At 42.2% G+C, this 17,061-nt stretch overlaps 1 protein-coding gene across 2 annotated transcripts in view; it reads right to left on the reverse strand.

Moving 5' to 3' along the window:
• LOC131227710 (extra-large guanine nucleotide-binding protein 3-like) overlaps nt 1-9,847 on the reverse strand; it is a 32,479-nt gene extending 22,632 nt beyond the window's left edge. For both annotated transcript variants that reach the window (XM_058223513.1, XM_058223512.1), the window contains exons 1-2: nt 8,523-9,847; nt 7,897-8,034 (exon numbers count right to left, since the gene is read on the reverse strand). In XM_058223513.1, coding sequence (XP_058079496.1) covers nt 7,897-8,034; nt 8,523-9,647 — 1,263 coding nt within the window. In that variant the 5' untranslated portion in view covers nt 9,648-9,847. The remainder of the gene's footprint in view (nt 1-7,896; nt 8,035-8,522) is intronic.
• Between the last annotated feature and the right edge of the window lie 7,214 nt (nt 9,848-17,061).

The following is a 17,061-nucleotide window of genomic DNA, read 5'->3' on the forward strand; positions in this document are numbered from 1 at the left end:
TGGGCTCATGCCCTAAAATTATTTGGCAAAATGGATGGACGGTGTGGATATAACACATTCATCACGGGTGGGGCCCAAAAAACTTTGACACGTGTGCTACACTTCACAATCCGAGTCCCGCCTAATTCGAGCCTTAAAAAATTGTACACGAGACATATATTAACTTAAAATTTAGCAATTAAATTATGAACTGCAATTGCTAACTCACAATGCCAAAATCAAATTGTTTGAATAGTTTTAATTGTTAATTTGTGGACTTTTATTTTTTAAAATAGGGTCTTTTGATTTTTTTCATGATTCACTATCCAATAAATGTCCACCAATTCATAAGTGGGATAATGACAATAAATTGCATGAATTTGAGGCTAATTTGGTGTATAGATTGGTCCTCCAAGTCAGCCCCAAATTGGCAACGCCATCTACCTGAATTTAATTTCATTTTTTTAAAGAACTATTGGGAGAAATGATATCAAGTTGTTAAGTATATAAATTAAATATTTAGAAAATTAAATATATAAATTTTGTAGTCAAATTCAGGTTATCTGGTTCATAAATTCATTAGACAGTCCGATACAACTTCTCACCAAAGAGTGGACCGTTACACCACCATAAACATGTTCCAATTTATAAATGAATGCATATTTGGAATGCTTAGAATATTATGGATTTAATCCATATTTTTTCATATTTTTTTGGCAAAAAAAAAAAAATTGCGCCGTTACGGTCCGTTACGCCTAGTTATTCTTTCTACAGATCATAATGTTTGTCTCACGGCTACGAGTCAAGACACCGACTGGGTGATAGACTTGGAAGCCTCATTTCACGCAACTCCACGCAGGGACTTCTTCACAAGCTACAAGTCAGGTGACTTTGGGACCGTGAAGATGGAAAATTCTGGCGTATCGAAGATCGTAGGGGTCGGTGATATTTGTGCGAAGACCGATGTAAGCTGCACATTGGTTCTCAGGGATGTGAGGCATATCCTAGACCTTCACCTCAACTTAATATTGACGGGGAAGGTTGAATGATGATAGCTATGAAAGTCGATTTGTTGGTGGGCGCTGGAAGCTCATCAAGGGTTCATTAATCGCGGCCAGAGAAAAGAAGTGTTACACCCCTTACAAGGCAAATGTCAGTATGTGCAAGGGTAGGTTGAACGCAGCAGAAGATTCAGCTATTGACATGTGACACAGGCGTCTAGGCCACACGAGTGAAAAAGGGCTTCAAGTACTAGCGAGGAAGTGGCTCCTTCCAGACGTGACGGGTATACCTCTCAAAACTTGTATTGATTGTTTATCAGGGAAACAGCATAGAGTTTCATTTGTTAAAACTGTTTCTCATATTAATAAAGTGCATGCATTAGATTTGGTTTATTTTGATGTTTGTGGTCCTATGAGGACAAAAACCTTGGGTGGGGCATTGTATTTTGTCAATTTTATAGATGATGCATCTAGGAGGGTTTGGGTTTATGCTTTGAAATCCAAGGACGAAGTCTTTGGTGTGTTTAAATTGTTTCATGCTATGGTCGAGAGAGAGATAAGCAGAACATTAAAGTGCATCCGCACTGATAATGGCGGTGAATACATCGATGACTTCCATGAGTATTGTAAATCCCTGGGTATACGGCATGAACAGATGGTTCCCAAAACCCCCAGCATAATGTGTGGCTGAGCGAATGAATCACACCATTGTAGAAAAAAATAGATGCATGTTATCCCATGCAAAGTTGCCCAAGATGTTCTAGGGAGAAGTAACACACACGGCAGTGTATTTGATAAACAGGTCTCCATCAGCCCCCTTGAATGGAGAAGTATCTGAGAAAGTGTAAACTGGACAGGATCCATCATACAATCATCTCAGGGTGTTTGAATGCAGGGCATCCGTTCACATACCAAAGGACAAGAGGTCCAAGCTCGATATGAAGATCAGGCAGTCTGTGTTCTTGGGGTATGGTGATGAAAAGTTCGGTTACAGATTATGGGATCCGACCGAGAAGAAGCTCGTCAAGAGCAGAAATGTGGTTTTCTTTGAAGATCAGCGTATAGAAGACATTGGTAAGCCAGAGAAGAACCAGCCTAGTTCAGGTAAGCTAGAGGACATGAATCTGGTTATTCCTCCCGTAGTGCCTGATAACAGGGAAATATAGCAAGGTGTAGAGGACAAGGGAGTTCCTACAAAAGATGGACCGAGGGAGCAGCCTCCACTTGATCCACTTGTTGAGCCACAGGTGAGGAGGTCATCTAGGGACAGACAGTCGTCCAAGAGGTACTCGCCACATGAGTACATTATGTTCGCCGATGGGGGAGAGCCAGAAGATTATTCTAAGGCTCTAGCCAACGAGCATAAAGGGGAGTGATTGAAAGCTATGCAAGAGAAGATGGAATCCTTGCACAAGAACCACACCTATGACACGGTGAAACTGCCCAAGGGTAAGAAAGCTCTGAGCAACAAGTGGGGTGTTCAGAAAGAAGATTGAGCAGAATAATTCACAAACGAGGTTCAAGGCCAGACTTGTGGTGAAAGGGTTCGATCAGAGAAAAGGTATAGACTTCGAAGAGATATTCTCACCAGTGATGAAGATGACATCCATACAGGTGTTGCTTGGGTTGGCGACTAGCATGGATCTGAAGATAGAGCAGTTAGATGTTAAAACTGCCTTTCTCCATGGTAACCTGGAAGAAGAGATCTACATGCACCAACAAGAGGGGTTCGAAATTAAAGGCAAAGAGCATGTGGTGTGTAGGCTGAGGAAGAGCTTGTATGGGCTAAAACAAGCTCTAACGCAATGGTACAAGAAGTTCGACTCGTTTATGTTAAAGCATGGGTATGACAGAATGGAGTCGAACCACTGTGTGTTCACGCGCAAGTTCTCAGATGGTGATTTCTTAGTTCTGCTATTATACGTTGATGACATGCTCATCATGGGAAAAGACATCAAGAAGATCGATGGGCTAAAACAGGAGTTGGGCAAGTCATTCGCGATGAAAGACTTGGGCCCAGCTAAGCAGATCCTAGGAATGAAGATAACCCGTGACAGAAGCAGCAGGAAGCTTTGGCTGTCACAAGAGCAATATATTGAGAAAGTCCAAGAGCGGTTCAATATGAATGCAGCAAAGCCGGTCAATACTCTAATTAGGCAGTATCCCAAGACGAAGGCAAAGGTGGAAGAGATGCAAAAGATACCCTAAGCGTTAAGTAGAAAGTTTGATGTATCTATGGTGTGTATGCGCCGAGACATAGCATATGCGGTTGGTGTTGTCATCCGGTATCTTGCCAATCCTGGCAAAGAGCATTGGGTAGCGGTGAAGTGAATACTACAGTATCTAAGAGGCTCATCCAGTTGAGCCTATGCTATGGTGACGGAAAACCTGTGTTAGAGGGCTACACAGATGCAGATATGGCAGGTGACATAGAATCCAAGAAGTCTACATCGGGGTTCATGTTCATGTTTGCAGGGGGAGCGGTCTCTTGGCAGAGCAAGCTACAGAAGGTCGTAGCATTGTCGACGACAAAGGCCAAGTACATTGCGGTCATAGAGGCATGTAAAGAGATGCTTTGGATGAAGAGGTTCCTACAAAAACTTAGCCTGAAGCAGGAGCAGCATGTAGTCTATTATGATAGCCAAAGTGCTATACACTTGAGCAAGAATCCAAGTCAACACTCCAAGTCAAAGCACATAGAGATTCGGTATCACTGGATAAGGGATACTTTGGAACAGAAGGTGTTACAACTTGAGAAGGTCTACACGGACGATAACGGGTCAGACATGATGACCAAAGCATTGCTCAAGAGCAAGTTTGAGGTTTGTAGAAACCTGGTTGGCTAGAAGAAGGCGAATTCCTCCTAACTCGAAAAGGGGGAGATTTGATGGGGATTTTCTCCTCATTGCAGTCATGGTTCGATGATATCAAACCAGCTTCAATGACATCGAAGCTAGTTCGATGACATTGAAGCCTGACAGTGTCATCGAGTATTTTCGAAAATTTTCACCCCTGGTCGTTGGACAATTTTGGTCCGTTTTCAATATCATCGAAGGACCTTAGATGACATCGAAGGTTGTCATCGAAGGTTTACGCAGATTCGTTTGCGGAAACGCAGATTCTGCGATTTTTGTTTCCTATTCCGATTCTACTTCTTTCTAAATCTATATAAAGGGGTGTATGCGGGATTGGGGTGTATCCTAGGGTATTCTAAGGTTACCTAAAGGTACTCTAAAAGGGTTTAGGGCTATCAAAAGTGTGTGTGAGAGAGAGAGAGAAAGATAGAGAGAGGAAGCTTGTGGAAGGGAGATTCTGCTCGTAGAGGTGATCTACTTCGCAGTCCATGTCTCAGCGCTACTACGTCCTCGTGATCGGTGAGATCTCTCCGTTTTTCTTTTGTTCTCTTATTGTTTATCCACTCATGCGTGAGTGAAAAAGGTTTGATCCAAGCGATGTGTGCTTGTGATCGGTTGTAACATTCTACTTCATAGTGGATTGTTGCTCTGGACTAGGTCCCGTGGTTTTTACCTCTTTGAGGGTTTTCCACGTAAAAATTCCTTGTGTCGTGTGATTTGTGCTTTGATTTATTTCATTATTTTATTATCCCATAATTCTAGTGTATTTAGGAGGCTAGATCCTAAGGTTTTGTGCAACGGCCCCCAACACAATGCATCTGATTTGGTTAAAAAGAAAAGGAAAAAAAAAAAAAAGCCAATCTTTTAGTTGAGGGGTTTTAATTAAAGATTCATTAATGATCTATAAAAGTGGGTGGTGTCGGAATTGGTCATTCGAATATTCTCCAAGTGTGAGTTTTCTTAAAGTTTTCTCCCTTTTTTTTTTTGTAAAAAGGGAAGGTGAATATCAATAAAGTTCTCTCCCTCTCACTCCATTGTTCGTGTGGGTTATACTTTTATAATTTCTTGCAATTTGGGTATCGAGATCTCATTGACTCGATAACCCAAGTTGCACCATTTTAGTATCAGAGTGGATCGTCTTTGGGGATTTTTTGACTCTGTATCATCCTAATGGCATCCAAAAGGATGACATAGGAAGAGTTCATGCACATAACTCAATTGATTTGTGCACACACAAAGCAGGTGGATCAACTCACACATGCGGTAGGCAATCTCACTAATCAAGTGGGAGAGCTCTAGTATGGAGGGAATCTAGAGACCAAAGTTGGAGCACGTAGACATGTAGGGGAAGGCCCCTACCAAAGTCCTAACCCAACAACAGGTTGCCCGGGCTTATGAAGACACCAATGATCGAATCCTTTTATTGTTGCAATGTGATAGAGAGCCCGGAATTGAAGTAGAAATTATTGAAACAACGAAGACATCCATGGAGTCAAAGGAAAAGTTTATGTATGAAGTGATGATGCATTGACATTGGACCAACGCTTGAATTCATCAATGGATCAATTGATGGATCCACTAATAGCGGTGGTCACATTGATAGACATGCCAATAGGTCTCAACCCTCAAATTAAAGCACCTTTGCGAAAGATGACAGTGGCATGAAAAAAAAAGAGCAAATATTGTAGGATCCATGAAGAACTTTAAAGTTACAACAAACAAGTTGGCAACCATAAAAGCACAAGTGAAAGAGACATCATCTACAGTGGACTCCAACAAAGGTTGTGCCGGACTGACACTTAGGGTTATACCACCATCTTCCACAAAAGAAGAAGAATATTAGTCATACTAGTACAAGTCCAAATGTTAAGATTGGTTTCCAACTCGAGGACGAAGTCTTTCAAAGCATGGGAGAATTGATGCAGGCCACAGCCCACCTAGGCCCACTGTTGGGCCCAACAATGATGTAGCCACATAGCCCACCATAAGGCCCACCATCTGCTGATTTTTGGACTATTTATTTATACATTTGGGAGCCTCAATCAAGGATTGCAATTTACTATCTTTTGGAGATATGGGGGCTGATTTAAATATGTGATTGAAGAATTAATTGATATGATTGATGATATAGAGTTGATTTCGAGATATAATTGTTTTCTATGTTTGTTTTTTTATTATTATGCTTTTACCATATTAAGGAAGATAAGATTAGCTTGAAATAAATTGTGATTGATTTGAAATCAATCTTTTATTTGTGAGATTTTAATTAAAGATTCATTTATGTTCAATAAAAACGGTAGTGGTGTAAGAAAAGAATGTTGATATTAATAAAGTTATCTCCCTCACTCTCTACTCCATTGTTCTTATAGGTATACTTTCATAATTATTTGCAATTTGGGTATCAAGATCTCATTGACTTGATAACCGGGTTGCACCAGGGAGTGTCCTGGTGAAACCAATACCTCTCTCTCTCTCTCTCTCTCTCTCTCTCTCTCTCTCTCTCTCTCCAAACCTTCCCTCAATAAACAATTCTCCCAAACAAAAGGACCACATGCACCAACCCAAGCACAACAAGACAATAGGAGTATATGACCAAATATAGAACTTCATTTAGGACCCCTATAACCCATGCTGATCATTCTATAATATTTTTTCCAAGAATATTCTATTCTATGAGAGGGTTAAGTTCAAGCCTATAGCTCAGTGGTAGACTGTTTGCGTTTCAACATCCTAGTCACTTAGGTTACCTATTAAAAATATTCTAGGATGTGGTTTTGAACAATCCCATGACAAAGCTTCTATAATCACATAAATCTAAGGGTGCATCTGTATGCTCCAACAAATTCAATTGCAATAGTAATCCAATGAAGTGGAAATAACCAAACCATACCCCCCTTCATCTAGATTCCCATTGACAATTGAAGCTCTGAAAATGATCATGTAGCTTTGTAGTTAGAATCAAGAGAACATAACTACAATTTGAGGGTATCCTTCTCATTTTGAATACAGGAAACATATTTCAAGAAGACTAGAGAAGCAGGAGAGAGAGAAAGAGAGAGAGAGAGAGAGAGAGAGAGAGAGAGAAGGACAAGGACTTGATGAATTTCATCTCTTCTCTAATGCTTTATTTACAACCATTTTATAAATCAAAGATAACTCATGAATAATCCTAATCTAACATTGATAGTAATCTCTAGTATACATCTTAATCCAAATAAAGTATGAAACTCTGATGTACCACTCTAAAGCATGCTCAACGCCTCCTTATAGTGCTCTCATCCACATCAAGATTTGTGTGCTCTAACAATTATCTTTGTCATTTCCCCTTGATCACACACCTTCCCATAATTCAACTCAATCAAGAATCCCAAAGGAACCTACAGGCTTGTTTGGCCGGACCGATCCCACAGTATTAGGAGGGATGGGATCACGATATCCCGGGATAGCCAAACAGACCTGGTGAACTTGTCCCGGGATATAAGCAATCCCATAGATCTTAAAACAATCCACTAACATCACCATCATTACCTTAAAATTGATCCCATCCCTTGGTTGGACAGATTGGAAGGTAAAATCCCGGGATATGCCGGGCGTGCCAAATAGACCCAGTGAACTTGTCCCGGGATATAGCAATCCCATGGATCTTTTTCCAATCCACTAACACCACCATCATTACCTTAAAAGCCATCCCATCCCTCCTAATCCCATGGGATTCGCCCGGCCAAACAGGCCCTAAGATTGTAGAACTTCAAATGATATTGTAGGCACGAGATCTTCTCATATACACAGGCAAGTGGGGCATATGCAACCACATTATCCATAACCCATTTCATGAGAGCTGGTCAAGGTATTCAATGATAGTAACGGTGGCCATAACAGTTTTTTTAAAGGGGAAAAAAAAAAAACTGTATCGACCCGTAACATGTAACGGTTCCCAACATAACTATAAATCATTGACCAAGGCAAATTGAGGAAAATAGCAACAATTCCACAAGCACGAGTAATTGAAGACAACCATTCACTCAGTCCAAGAACAAGCTCAAAAGATACCAAATTCTCACCTTCAACATCCTGAGCTCTATCCTCGTTATCTCCCGCCCATTAATGTACACCTGTGTGTTCCCATTGCTAGCTTCCATCTTTAGCTTCCCCCCAACATTCAATTTCGAACTTATAATCCTATCGGGTTTCTCACCCTCCTGCAGATGTTTTCCACAATACAATCAACAACACAAAAACAAGTTTTCAAAAAAAAAACTCTTCAACAAAGAAAAAGGAATGCTCCTTTACAACGCGCTTCTGCAATTGTCAAGGGCAGGTGCCCTGCAATTACAATGGGCACACTTATTTGAGATCAAGGCCATTCATCGTGCAAGCCCCACACTGCATGTGCTCCAGCCCAAAACTCAGGCAGCTCCCCTCGTCAGGCAGGCCATACCGTTACAATTAATGGACTATCGGAACATGATCACCCACTGTAAATCTTCAACATACATGTAATCCCACCTGATGACTGGACCCAACTGATCCTTTTGGCCCACCTGACGAGTGGATCCAACTGCTATTTGGCCCACCTGATGAACTCACTCGCCACAATCGCATATGTGGCTTCTTCTTCTCTTTTTTATGCCATCTACAGAGAGGCATCTGCAAGTAAGCATTCCTTAGAAATAAAATCAGCATTCACCTTTCCCCAAAGCCCGGAATCCTTATCATACCAATACCTTCCGGGCCGCAGCTTCTGAGGCGGTAGCGGACAACCCAAAATCTCCGCCAGCTCTTCCTGCCTCAACGGCCGCCCATTTACAACTAACTGCTCTGGCCTCAGCTGGTTCGCCTCGCACTCCTGCTCTGCCTTCATAATCTGCCGGACTTCCATCGGACTCAACAACCGGCTCAGCATCCGCGAGCACTTCCCAAGGCCAGCCCGCTTAGACTCATCAATCGGATGGTGGATGCAGCTCACACACTTCCGCCCCTCGGGCATCGACCCCATTGCTTTCAATACGCAATTGCTGCAGTACCTTGCATCACACACCAAGCACGCCTCCTTCTCCCGCAGCCGGCTCTTCTTCCCACACCGGCTGCAGATCCCCCGCTTCCTCGGGGCCCGTGCTGCAAGGGGTATCGCCCTGAGCCCCGGCGACACTACCGGCGCCGAATTGGGGATGCTCGACCGGAACGAGGAGAATTCCACCTCCTCTTCCTCTTTCTCCCATTCCTCTGACGCAGCCGTGTGGAAGGTCACGACCGCAGCCCGCCGGCCCTCCGCAGCAGCCTTCCGATCCCAGATCGGGCCCACCGGCTCCAGCGACGAACTGTCCTGCTGCAATTCCGTTTCCGGAACCGCCTTCGAGACCGACGACGATGACGACGAATTCCTCGCGCTCGCCACCATGCCACGGAATTCCCCGCCACTGCTGGAGGCGCGGATGAACCGCGGGAGCTTGGGAATCGGTAGTCCCGGGGCGGACTCCATGATCAATGGGTCGACTTTGGGGACGTCGTGGGGGACCGGTGGTCCATCGTATTCGATGGCGATGGAATAGTCGAGGCTCTCGTCGTCCGGCATCGGAGCGCCGGGAGGGAGCATGCTGCGGAGCACCGATTCCCATGACCTCTCATCTTCCTCAGATTTCGGTGGTCCCGCGAGAGATACCTTGGGGACTTCGTAAGGGATTGGTGGACCGTCGTACTCGAGAGCTATGGAGTAGTCGAGGTGGTCCTGGTCTGGGAGAGGAGCACCGGGAGGGAGCATCTTGCGGAGCGCCGATTCCCATGACCTCTCGCTTTCCGTCTCGGCACTGGACATTTTTGGGCACGGTCGAAGGAGCTAGGGTTCGTGTGGAGAAGGGAACGAGGGTACGGCTCGCGAGGAAATTAATGAGAAGGTGAGGGGCATTTATCGAACTGGAAGTGCGGGTTATAGCGCTTTGGTAGGAGTGCGGGCCGACAGTAAAGACGCTGTGGCTTTGGGGTCTGATGGCAGCTTGGGAGTTGCAGAGAGAGAGAGAGAGAGAGAGAGAGAAGGAGCGTAAAAGGAGGAGGAGGCTGGATCCGGTACAAACGTTTCTATTTTAATCTTAATAAACAAATCAATGTGATGGGATCCACCATGACTTTTTAATTAGATCTCATCCGTTCATCACTTTTTTCCTATATTTTAATCCCTGCATTCCAAAATTTAGAACTATTCAATACCTGTGAGAGACACAATATGAACGTTTTGATGGGACGCCCAACATTAATAACCTACCAGATTGTATGTGGGGCCCAATTTTGTTTTTGTATTCTATCTAATCCACTAAGAAGATGAATATAATGTATATGAAACTACTCAGAAAAATCATACCGTTTCAAAACCGGAGTGGGCCATAACGAGTGATTTTAGAGGCGTTGGGGATGGTTTAATATGTTGTTCGCCATACGAGATTTTTATAGATTTTATTTTTGGTATAAAAGTATAATACGAGATAAAACACGTGATGGACGGTATGGATTTTGTTAAAAAGCTACATTGGCCTCCATACATCGATTTGTATGGTATCCGACGTAACGGAGATATTAACGGAAGGCGTTACTCTGTACGAACTCCGTTAAGTTTGGGTAGTCGTCGCAGAAGTCTGGGATATTTTGTAAGAGGCGCAGTTTGTAGTCTACGGACCACTAAAGGAAATTGCCACAGCGTCAGTTGATCCACGCATTGGGATGATCTGAACCGTTCAAGATGTAGGATCTACGGTGAATATGTCTAAAAAATTAATATTTTGATAGAAAAAGTTCCAAATTTTTCAATATGTTTCCGGATGAAATCTTGGTCATTCAATGGTTTACATTAAATCCATTTTCAAATGTATATATCGTCTTTCAGAGGGGCAAAAGAGGACCGTCCATGACCAATGGAAGATGGAACCTACGTCCTAAGATATTAATGACACTGATGCACATGACCCAGCTGTAGGATTTGGATTTCATAGTAATGCGTGAACTACCTGCCTTTTTCCATTTTTATTAAAAGGAGAAGATCTTTTTATGCTCCAAGAGGGCGTGACAGATGATACACAGGCACTTAGAAATGCATCCGTGGAGTGCAAGTAATTCAAATTAAGTTGTCCAAAATGGTCCCACTTTGAATGTATCATGACCCAAAATGGTGATTATTCTATTGCCTGAATATTTATACTGATGGACGTCTATGGCACGTCTAAAACTGAAAAAATCTAACGGTCCTATTTAAATAAACAAGTGTCCATAAATCAAAGGTTAGAATTTATCGATCAATCCAATTTTTGGATTGTGACTTATCAACGGTGGGTTTTACAATGTAATCCGCTTAAATTAGTTAATGTTTTCCACGTCTAGAATTCCGTGCCTGTGTATTAATTGGCATGATCTGCCAGAGTATCGAATAACTACCATTTTTGACTTTTTGCCTTCTTTAGACGCGCTTTTTAAGTCAGGACAGATGGGGGCCATGTTTGAGTAATAAGACCCTTATCCTATTGAAACACCGTTGATGTACTATGACCTAAGATTATTTTCAACCGGAGGATCCTAGCCTTTAATATTTGGACCTGTTTTAGCTGAACGTGGACTGCCGCTAAAATTTTCCTCTTTAAAGCGTTCATTTGTCAGCACATATGACAAATGAAAGGTAGGATGAAATACTTGCAGCGGTTTTCCAAACGGAAACATTGCCCCGTTTGAAAATTTGTGTGGACGTGATACTCGATGTTTCATTATATTTTTAAAGGAATGTTGGTTATCTAGGATAGCAGCCGGGTCGTGGAGTAGGTGAGCGGATAAAAGCTCAGGGGTCTGTTTGGCCAGCCAGATTAAGAGGGATTAAGAGAGATGGGATGGGATGGTAAAATTCTGGGATATGTCAAACGAGCTAAACAGACCCAATAAACTTATTGTAGGATATAGCAAACCCATGGATTTTAAACCAATCCAATGACATCACCATCATTACCTAAAGGGGCGTTTGAGGCATGGTATTAGATGGGATTAGATGGGATGGAATTGCATTTGGTATGTGTCAATTCTACTCTCTTTTGAGAAGAATGGAAAAGCTTGGGATTAGATTACATGGAATTGCATTGGGTCACGTGCCAATTCCACTCAATGTTAGCAAGTTGTGTAAGTCCCACCATGATGTGTGGGCAATATCCACACCATCCACCAATTTTTCAAGATCATTTTAGACTATGGGCCAAAAAATCAGGTAGATCTAAAGCTCAAGTGGACCCCACCATATAAAGTAGCAGGGATTAAATACTTACCGTTGAAAACTTCTTTGGGGCCACATGTTTTGGAACTGTCTCATTTTTAGGCCCACGTCATAAAATGAGGTTACAAAACAGATGAACGATTTGGATATAACACATATGTGTTATTCTCAATAGTTTCAAATGATGATGGGTATATCCATACAATGTACCAACGTATTACAAACATATCATGGAATTAAGCTTATACCATCGTAACAAGCGACAATTCCTACCATATGTAATAATTACATTTTTTTAATCACATCCAACCTAATCCTTCCTAATACCATGCGCCAAACACCCCCTAAAATTGATCTCATCCCTTCTAATCTTGTTCAATCGTGCCTAGGGCGTGTTTGGTTAAATGGATTGGAAGGGATTCGAAGGTAAAATCTCAGGATATGCTGGGCGTGCCAAACAGGCTTGATGAACTTGTCCCTGGATATAGCAATCCCATGGATCTTAAACCAATCCACCAACACCACCATCATTACCTTAAAATCCATCTCACCCCTCCTAATCCCATGGGATCCATCTGGCCAAACAGGCCCTTAGTGGGTGAGGCCCCTGTGTGGGGCCCACCTTGATGCATGCGTGGTATATCATCCAACATTTTTTGTAGCTCATTTCAGGTCATGAGTAACTTTGATTTTTGGAATAACATGGCATTGGCTTAAAAAGATACATTTAATAGATTCTTCATAAGACTCCTTACGATAAATTCTGAGTAAGAACTTTGGTGATAGAAAATGAATAGATTATATATTTTTTTTCACTTACACTCTTATATAATTTTCATTTTTGATTATTTCAAAATTTTTGAATATTTTCGAAGTTTTGAATGATCTTATCCAACAAGTTGACTGTAAACAACATTAGAAATTGACTAGAGAGCCACCACTCTACTCAATGCTACTACCTTGGATATCACAATATTGTTTTAACCTTGAAAAAATAATATACAAAAAGTGCAAATAAATATTGAATTAGCAAGTAAATAAATTAAAGAGTTAAATCAAGTACCGGTTAATTTTTGATACATGAGCGTGCAAGGGTTCGACAATGTGTAGGGCGTGTAATTAAGAGTCACTTGAGACTCAAGCAAGAGGATGTACGGGAAGAAATATGTACATTATGAAAATAAAATGAAATTGATAATTGGATTATCACCGTGCATGTGGAGATGTGGAAAGAGGCGAAGAGAGCTATTACACTCCTCTTGAGAGAAGATTATTATAAATCTCATGTCCCGATTCTACTTTGATAAAGTTGAACCACCTAGATGGCTGGGACACTTGTAGAGACTTTGTTGTGGATGGACGAGTGGCTTGGATGGATGAGCTTTCTGAGCTCTTCCCACACTCTTTCTTCTCACTCTCATCCCACTCAAGCTATTCTCACTCTCTCATTCTCACACTCATGCTTACTCTCTAAGTAACCAAGTGTCGAGTAGACGAGATTTAATTAGACTGTTGGGTTGCAAGTTTCTTAGAGGTTTTTGGTTTAGGATTAGCCACTGGGTCTAATACCACAGAATGAGAATTAGTAGTGATTGAACACCCACCATTAAAAGCTTCTTAGCATCAATTACAATATTTATTTGCCATTGAACTTGTTGACAAAGTCACATTGACTTGGGGTCCTTACTCTTGCCCGGGTGGCAGACTCTCGAGAGTTTCAACACCCGGTCAAGGGTAGTGGTGAAATTCCACTAGCGTGAGTGTGTGGGGGTGTTTGTGTGCATGGATTAAAAAAAAAAAAGAGGTCACATTGACTTGAATGAAGGGAAAACATCAAGATTAGCTTTATAAAAAACTTGTGTCAAATGCATGAGCAGCGGAAAGTTTAATAGCCGGTCACCACACTTTATTCTTGCGCCCATGCCTTAAAATGATTATAAAAAAATAAATTGAAGTGGCGTTTCAATGGGCCAGGCTCAGGTCTACGAGTTTTGTATAGCCTATTCCCACAGCTGGGCAAAAACAGTTCAAAATCCGGGCCAAGAGCAACCCCAGGAGGGCGTCGAGAGCCCGAGACGGAAGGCGTGGATATACACCACATACATCCCAGGTGAGCCCCACAACGACGGGCCTCGACCTTCGTTGTTACCCTGCCCTCACCTGATCTTTGCCCGAGCAGGCAGTGATAGAATCTTGGAGACGGGCCAAGGTGTCATACTGTGATAGATACTGACCCTTCATTAAATGGGACCGAATTGTTACGTGTCATGGGTATAAAATGACGGTTATTTAACCATCAGCTGCGGAGCACCTGTCAATTTTTTGTTTTACGGCCCAGCTGCCGTCCGGATTGATCTGATTTTTGAGATATAGAGCACACACGTGTCCAACAAGATGAAGTAGACAGATCGTCAAGGCACGTGCCAAGTTCCATCACTTGCGACTAGGCAACCCGTTTCTCATCTTAATTCATTATCCGGTGTACCATGCGAGTATGATCCTCACCGTCAGTTCATTTTTTTTTTTGACATGAGGCATAATGATATGTGATCCAAACCCTTCGTCTCGTGGTCCCATCATCTAAGAGAGTTTAAGTGAAAATTTCACTGATTTCACTATCTCAGCCATTCAATATGTGACCATAAAAATAGACGGTAGAAGAGAATGCTGATAGTGGTCGGTACTGCAAGAGTTGATATAACCAAAAAGAACTGCAGTTTATGTTTTCGATGGGATTTGCTCATCAACAGAGACACGGCAATCTGATGAATGGTCCAAAACATTGGCTTCTATGCCACGTGTCCGATTTACATGCAACACACCAAATGTGAAAATGACGCGCTGTACTCTAAGTAAGATTCCTTCTTACAGAAAAAGAAGTACTAATTCCAAACGCGCCATCTTCAAGCGCCAGAAACAAACGCACCAACGAGGAGCATGACGAGCAAATCACGGCTTTTGAATTTCATTCTATGTTGCTGGAGTGGATGTTACTCGTCCCAGAATCTTATCCAGTCCGTTTAGTACATGGGCCATTCAAATATAAAGAAATGAACGGTCAGGGAATACTATCCAGAGGTCAACTTTCAACCTGCAAATGTTGCCTAACTAATGAGTAAGCTATTCTGAATTTTTAGAACAAGAAAGATTCACTGAGCTAGCATCTATTTAATGTCTCAGATCATAACACACGTGCTACGTTGACACGTGTGTTGCGTCCTTATTTTGCGCTTGAAAACGAGTCATCTGGAGCCAGCATTCTTCAATAATGACATCGAACGCCAGAGTCCAGAGCATTTTGACGTGGACAGAACTAATAATACCAACTACCTCAAAATTGAAATCCACGTCTGATGGGGTATGCCAATGCGATCGTGACCGTTTAATGCGGTTGAAATCCTTATATGGTGAAAATTGACGGTTGAGATGGTCAAATGGATGGCTAATGTAAAAGGCCCTTCTAGCGTTAATAAAAGGTTATGTAGCACGAGTGCGATATTTCGAAACTTTGATTGTGCGGAGTGATGACGTGGTGATTTTTGATCGGTGGAGCCATTTGTTAAAAAGAGATAGACCGAGTACGGACTCGCAGAATATCCTGAAGGGGGAGCGAATGAGACGTTACCAATAACAGGTCAGTGGTGTTTCCCTTACCCTGGGCCACCCTGATGTATATGTTTCATATCCACGCCGTCCATCAGTTTTTACTGCTCATTTTAAGGCATGGTCCAAAAAATGAAGTAGATTTAGATCCTTGGGAGACCACAACATGGGAAACTATGATCACTTAATACCCACCATTAAAAACTTCCTAATGCTTACCTCAATGTTTATTTCACAACCAAAGTGGTTAATAAGATCACACAGACATGGATAAATAGAAAACACAAATATCATCATGATCCAATGCTCTGATAAGTTTTTAATGGTGGGGATAAAGTGGGCATGTCTGATTGGATCCGATGGATCAGACCCGATCCGACCCGTTCCGAACCGAACCAATGGCCTGAATCAGTGCGGATTGAGTAGGGTCATTCAGATCTGATAGTTTTTTGGATCGAGATCGGGTTGTGATCAATCCAGACTGACCCGATCAGGAGTGATTCTTATCAGTACTTCTACTTTTTCTTGTGGTATGGTCCACCTGAGCTTTGGATAAGCATCAATTTTGTGTTCAGCCACTAAAATGATCTAGAAAAATGAATAAACGGCGTGGATAAACCACATGCATTCACGGTGGGCCCCAACAGAGTTTAGTCAGTACAAATTGGCTGGTGTACCACACACCAGCTATATAATATAGCTGTTGTAGCTTGTAAGTACGTGTCGTGCGAAGACAAGCACTGAGTCCTCCCAGTCCCATCTCATTCCATCAGCATCAGGACACCAGTGAAAGACAATTCGCATACTTCTACTAGTTTTGAAATACTCCAATGCTAGTTTTGCACTATTTAAAAAGTGATGGTGACTCATCTCATATCATGTAGCACTGATGCACAGCTATCCCCACCGTCCAAATTGTGGGTCCCATCATATCTATGAAGTCACATCGATTAAGCTATCTTAACCATCCAATTAACATCTATCAAATTGATGGTTGACATTACCTTCGTCTCAAATATTCAATTATGCTCCCTCCACAACAGTTTCATTTAGATTGTCTGGATTACCTCACAACGGTGCCATGTGTACCGTTGGATAGTCTAGTTTTGCTAGGTGTACAGGCATGTACTAGATGCCACATGTGTGCCAGCATGGCACCAAGATCCAATCTGTACAACCTTGTACATGTTTTCACAAAAAAAATAAATCTAGATACTCAACTTGAGGGCCCAATATTGGAAACAGGCCAATGGGTTAATTTTCATAGTCAAATCTTTGTTTTGCAATCCGTGGCCCACCTGATGATTGGATCAGGCTGATTCTTAAGCCAGGGCATTAATATAGCAGTACCTTTCTGATGAATGGACTGGATCTTAGAGTTATCATGCCA

This window comes from Magnolia sinica, chromosome 15 (genome assembly GCF_029962835.1).
Source record: "Magnolia sinica isolate HGM2019 chromosome 15, MsV1, whole genome shotgun sequence".
Taxonomy (NCBI): domain Eukaryota; kingdom Viridiplantae; phylum Streptophyta; class Magnoliopsida; order Magnoliales; family Magnoliaceae; genus Magnolia; species Magnolia sinica.